At 39.3% G+C, this 6,709-nt stretch overlaps 1 protein-coding gene across 2 annotated transcripts in view; it reads right to left on the bottom strand.

Moving 5' to 3' along the window:
* Positions 1-3,481: 3,481 nt before the first annotated feature.
* tmem62 (transmembrane protein 62) overlaps positions 3,482-6,709 on the bottom strand; it is a 12,007-nt gene continuing 8,779 nt past the window's right edge. Inside the window, exons 13-14 of one of the 2 annotated variants that reach the window (XM_015396854.1) lie at positions 5,188-5,306; positions 3,482-4,886 (exon numbers count right to left, since the gene is read on the bottom strand). In XM_015396854.1, the coding sequence (XP_015252340.1) occupies positions 4,566-4,886; positions 5,188-5,306 (440 nt within the window). In that variant the 3' untranslated portion in view covers positions 3,482-4,565. The remainder of the gene's footprint in view (positions 4,887-5,187; positions 5,307-6,709) is intronic. The other variant, XM_015396855.1, reaches the window with a different exon arrangement.

Here is a 6,709-nt window from a genome sequence, read left to right on the forward strand (position 1 = left end):
ATCTGATTGGTTTATTTGGCCCGTCTATCACCAACATAGGCCAATCAGCTAACCAGTATTTTCGCCCCTTCCCAAAATTACTTCAACAGAAGGTTTCCAGATGGATATGCGGAGCAAATCCATCTGGCGGAGTCAGGTTAACACTTTACTGGCTTTCTATACTTTTTGCACTTATCTCTACTTTAAAAATAGTCTTTAGCATTGTTTCATTTAACCTAAGTTTTGTTAAAAAAATAAAAACCATCGAAATAATTTGCTTTATCCTGAAAATGTATTTCTTTGTGTTTTGTTTGCCACATACCAAATAAATCGTTTTTCAAGATGATGCAAAGTTAAATTTGACAGTTAACATTAGTCATAAAACAAACAAAAAAAAAGAAGTATAAGTAAATTATCGTCCAGAATTGTAGAAAATTGTTCCTTTCATAGTTTAGTGCAGTAAAGCATCTGTCCTTAACATTTTTTCCTGCACAAGTAGTTTTAAAAATGGTACTTTTACTTGAGTAAAAAGCTTAAGTTGATACTCTAACTTCTACAAAAGTGTTTTTAAACTGTAGGGTTTATATTTGTACTTGAGTAATAAACAGTAATACTTTTGACACCTCTGTTAATGAACCGTTTTTATTTTTTCTCTTTGGGGTCACTGTTAAGTAAGCTGTTTGATCAATAATGGTGTGAACATATTTCTCTTCAATAGGGGCTGGAAATCTTCTGTATGATGAATGTTTTGATGTTTGCCACCAAAAAAAAAACCCTCAATCATTCTTTTGACAGAATAACGTTCCAAATTAACTAGCAAATCTATAGAAATGGGTCAGTGGAGACTAAATCATATAGCTGCAGAGAAATTGTGCAAAGAGGAAGAGTCAAAGAGAGGATGATGTCATGATTTGTTGGAACTAGGGAAAGATTCAACTAATAGTTGCACTAGAATGTTTTTTGTTTTTTTTTAATAAAGGTAAAATGAAGGTTTAATTTCTTCTGAAAGCGTTCATCTTTCCCAGGAAGTCGAGTACATAAGGGGCTGGACCACCCATTTTGTGGTTTAAAAAGATATCTGGGTGTTTTAAAACCAATATAAACCACTTTTTTATTTAAACCTTTAAAGTTGCAACTAGAGTTTCCTATTGTCCTTTAAAAAATGGGGAAAAAATGTGTCTAATTAAGGTTCAATTTAAATTTTAACAAGAATCAATTAAGACACTTGAAAAGGCAGAAATAAACTCCTACGGTAATATCGGAGTAGAAGACAACGGCAGGCCAAGAAGTGTCGCTTATTTAATCACAGCGTTGGCGACCCTAGTTACAACACAATGGGATTTAAACCAGCGTCACATTCTCAACCATCAATGATGCGCCTTTATATTAACAAGGTCTGTTTTCACCACATGAAACTGTTGAACGTACGACAAAAGACACCGCACATTTTCTTTATTCCACATCACTAGAAACCAATAATAAAATATAGTTGTAGTTTGTTTTAAATGCAGTTTTCACAAGAAAAACAGGTGTCGGGTGTAAAAATGACCACGCTTTCATTCACAAGCATCAGTGTTTGATCACAAAGGAAGGATGCAGAGGAGGTCATACAATCAGGTGGGGGGGGGGGGGGGGGGGGGGCATGCCAGCATTTCTCCAAACAGTTGAGGCAGTGAGAAGTTCACATATTTCCTGGTGATTTGTTTTTAGATAGAAAAAGAAATGAATGTGTTAGAAGTTCTCCAAATGCATCTAACAATGCCACCAAGTGGACAGCTGATGTATTATTAGAAAGGTACAAATTCATTATTGGAGAAAAATGCTCCATTAAAACAATAAAAAGAGAAGATAAATGTTTCTAGTCCTGGCAGAGCGCCCATAATTTGATTCTCTTACCATCTGGCGGCTGTTTCAGTTTTCATGTCTCATCCCATCAATGAACCATTATTCAGGGGCCATGTTGGCTATTATTAAACATCACAGGATGCAACTCTGTTTGAAGATTTGCCTTCTTATAAAACCATTGGGTGTTCTTTTTTTGTGTCATTTCTAGATCAGTAATCACATCTAGGAAGGTGCGAATGACAGTGCAACAAAAGATTTTTTAGTGCTTTCACACAATTCCTCAACAACATGTACCAAACAGGTTTTCACACAGGGAATGCTTCCCAGTTTAAGGTGCGGGCTGAAATATATCCTCTTTTCAGAGCAAACTTATTACACAAGGAAAATATTTTCTTCAAAAGATAAATCATACAATACAATCAAAATGGATAAATAAAATAGCATTAAAATAGTGGTTCAGCCCATTTCCACACAAGGTTAACACATTCATCCTGGTTCTTTGCTATTCCACCACACATCTGGATTGTTTTAAAAAAAGAAAAGGTTTCCTGATGTAGTTGAAGGACCAGAGTGTTGGAAAAGTGACATTGGCATAAAAGCACAAGTAAAACACTACTGGCAGTTGATTGCATTGAAATTAAGTCGATTAACAGCTGAAGTTGTAAACAGCGATCAACCATAATAGTTGATCGTCATATTTTCGTCTGGATCAAACAAAGAATATGATAGTCTAGGTCGCTTTTCTCCCCCTTTACTTACAGCAGTTTGTTTAAAAGGTGCTGTATTGTCACTTTCTGTCTGATTTGTGTTGTAAAGTAAAAACAGGAAGCAATTTGGAGATTCCAGCCTTCAACCGACGACAGAACTGGGAAATGGGGGAAGAAAAAAAAATTTAATTTAAAAAAAAGGAAATTTTTTCCCACTCATTCTTTGGCAGTGGTGAAGTGGCATTTTGGCCAAGGCAACATATCAAAAAAGTGCTAAACCTCAAGTAAATGAGCCAGCTTAAACCACAGCAGAATACAGTACACTCAACCACAGTATAGGCTGGAATATCCATCCCATAAAATCAGACGATGCCTTGCAAAAGTATTCACACCCCCTACGCTTCTCCAAATTTGGTCACATTACAACCATGGTGAACTTCATTGGGATTTTATACGAGGGTTTCAGATTCGTTAGGGACCATAACTCACAAACGTCGTCATGGAGACCAAGGACAGCCGGACAGCACTGAAATCCTTACTGCTAAACACGGCGATGGCAGCAGCATGCTGTGGGTGTGAGTTCTCAATCCTAATAATAAAGCTGCACAATATATCTAATCTCCATCCTCATTTGTAGTAAGAATGATACCATTTTGTTCAATATGATTGTTCAATATTTTTAACGCCTTTCTTTTTACTTTTGAAAGGCTCTGGCACTTGTAAAGATGGTTTCATGATGGAAAGGAACAAAATCTCAGAGATTAGATAATAATCAGTGTTGTCATAACAAAACTCAGCAATAATAAAAGTTAAATGCTTCCCTGAAATCCTTCAGTTCTGCTGGAGGTTTCTTCCCGTTCAAAGGGAGTTTTTCCTCTCCACTGTCGCTACAAGCATGCTTAGTGTGAGGGATTGTATTTGAGTCAATGAGTCGATGCAATCAACTGGTTTTCCTTAGATAGAAAACTCTGTATCAATTTGACTGTATGATCTGGTTGAACTGTAAAGTGCCTTGAGATGACATGTGTTGTGAATTTGGCGCTATATAAATAAACTGAATTGAATTGAATTCAGCAATGCCTTAAGTTTCTTTTAAGTGCAAAAAAGGTCTCTTCAGTTTACCATAAATATCCGTACCCTAGGCAGGCTTGAAAAATCCAACCTGTACAGAGACGAGGAATGTAGGGAGTTAAGAAAAAAGGCAGACAGGAAAGGAGGAATATAAAGAGGGAGGACACAAGGAAAGACCCAAATAAGAAAAAAAAGGCAAGGTAAGGGTAAAAAGAAGGGCTACAAGGAGGGAGACGGGGACAGGAAGGAAACAAGGAGGGACAAAGGCAAAGGGAAGAAATTCTGGGACGATAAATACTATTCTATATTCCTGTTTTGGTTTTTCATATTTATACCATCCAGGAAAATACTGAAATCAGATCCCAGACAGCAAAAAAATAAATAAATAAAAAAGAAACCACCCTGTTAGAGGATGCTACTCAAAATATTTGAAATCGGGAAGGAGATTCCCTTTCCAGAAAGGTTGGAAGTAAAACCAAGCTGCACTCAGTTCAGTTTAAAGCAGACATGTCCTCTGTGACAATGGTTAAATATTGATTTTAGGAAATGTTCTCCCTCTGGTGGGACTGAGTTAATATGAAGACAAAATAAAGAGAACAAGGCAAAGATTTCTCTGTATGTGCTTGAAATGCAACAAAATCCCAATGAAATGCATCAGTGGTTTTAAGGTGACAAAATGTTGAATTAATACATTCTAAAGGCAATGCACTAAACCCTCTACGCATCCAAGGTCTGTTCACCATTCAATGCTGTACACATTGCTATAAATATGGCCACCATGTGCTCGTCGGTGCTTCACAAGAACATGCATATTAAATAAACGATACTGACTAGAAACCGGATAGGTCGGTGATGCTCCATGGAAAGAAAAGGGGAGATGTTGGATAACGGGGAAGAATTTAGGCCAGAAACTGCAAAAAATATCTTTCGAGTCAGGCTCAGGGTGCAACAGTGCAATTACTGTCAAGAGGAAGAGTTGCTCTTGCTGTTGTCGCGAAACAGAGGGGCGGGGCCTGTCCAGGCACGGTAGACCAAAACCAAGCTGAGCGCCAGAGCCCACGTGCGGACGGGAGACAGGAAGAAGGCCGTGGCGCCGTAGGTCTCCAGGAGGAAGTAGCAGGAGTGGGCCTGCCAGCCGAGCAGCAGCAGCATGAGGAGGTGCACCGCCAGAGTCCGACAGCGGCGGCCCGGCCGCACCAAGTGGGATCGCAGGGTGTTGCCGTGGGAACGGTGGTAAAGGCTCCAGCAGAGGTAAAAGGTGAGGGGAATGTTGAAGAACAGCAGCTGATAGAAAGATAATGAGATTACACTAAGTAGTTATCGTCTAATCACACAGGATAAGCATTCACACTTTAAACAATCTAAAACACAAGTTTGTTTTAATGGTGGTCTCATGTTGGGATATACCTCCAAAAGAAGCTACAAGGTAAGGTTTTGATGCTAAAAAACAACAAAACAGCAAGCTAAGGGTATTGCTGTAAACATTCCGATTGTAGCACATATATAAAAAAAAAACACTTCCTACGGAGTCTTCACATAAACACAAGAGAGATAGAGAAGTGGTCAATAAAATCAATAGCCTTACTTGAATGACTCCCACAACATAAGTGAGACTTCCTTCCAGGAAATGGCCATCGATTAACACACCGAAGGCGAAGCAGGCGCCGCTGTGTCCATCTATCAGCTCCCCAATGAACCACGGACCTGACAGGAGCAACGTTAACATCTTATCCTCAGTTACTCAGTTACAGAGAAATACTGAAGAGGTCCTCCGTACACAACGGCTATACTGAGACTAAGATTTAGGGGATTTTAAAAGGAATTAGCTCTTCTGGGTTTAGTTAAGGTTCATCAGATTAGTAATCCTGGTATCAAGAGGACCTCAATGACTTAGAATATGAACCAAAACCTGATTTCAAATACTGATACACTGATTTGAAAACCTGAGCTAATATTTGTATCTGATAATAATACAGCTGTTATGGATGATAACCAATATTCTACATTATATATTTCCCTATCCTTTGGACATTGGGGAAAAACTGTGCAGAAAGCTGACATTGCTTCTCTACTTCAGTTAAGATTCGATTCCTGGTCAAATAATTTGTGACCAATCAGCTCCCAATAATCTAGTCAGAAATAAGTTCATGCCTGCCCAGTTCTACTACCCAGATTGACAACAATCTGACTAAATATGAGTCTGTACTGAGCTTCCAAGAATTGTTCAATTTAATATTGATCAACACTCATTCTTTTATTACAGGATAATATCTGCATGTAAAGTCTATGGGGCACCATGGGGATCAGAATTAAATGAACACCTAATCTCCAAAATATTACAATAAGCGCCCAAAAGGATACTGTCATATTTATATAAGAGACTTTTAAATCATAACGAAATATTTTCAGCAGGAATGCAAATGTGGGATGAGGAATTGCCGACTGCTTCTTTCAAATTGAGTTGGGATAGGACTTGGCAAAATGTTGACAGAGCCTCAAAAAACCCTTATCATTAGGGGTGTAAATAATAATCGTTTTGTAACGATGCGTCGATCCAACAGCCGACGATCCGATGCATCGATACGTCCGCAAGAGAATCGATTCATGTTTTTTTCCCCTCCGGTCTATTTTTATCCATTTGCTCCTGGGTGTAATTCTCCCTCCCGTCCTGCGGTGGCGCTAAACCTATTTTGCTCTCCTACCTCGCTTCCTGGTTATACTAGCTTGACACAGACATTTTTGATTTATGCTCAATATTGAAGCGTGGTCTGTGCTACACGCTGTGGGTCTAGATACGGCCGAGGCGGTGAGAAGGTGGGGGCGAGTTTAGTCCGACGACGGAGGGACATGAGGGCCAAAAAGAGCTGAGATCCAGGTGGAAAAAGGCGCACCTCGCTCTTCTAGCGGGTCAAACTTCACAAGTTGTTTTCCGTAATTTCAGTCATAAAAACAAAACAAGCCGGCCTCCTGTCTGCGGCACTGTCTGCGGTCAGCTACAATTTGGGAGAGGAGCAGCGGAGCGTCTGAGGAGGGGGCGGGACGTCTGGAGCCGAGGTATTGCATTGCACTGATTATGTATTTTTGCAGTATTCTACTTCTGTTATTTG

The sequence above is a fragment of the Cyprinodon variegatus genome, unplaced genomic scaffold (assembly GCF_000732505.1).
Source record: "Cyprinodon variegatus isolate N-32 unplaced genomic scaffold, C_variegatus-1.0 Scaffold825, whole genome shotgun sequence".
Taxonomy (NCBI): Eukaryota; Metazoa; Chordata; class Actinopteri; order Cyprinodontiformes; family Cyprinodontidae; genus Cyprinodon; species Cyprinodon variegatus.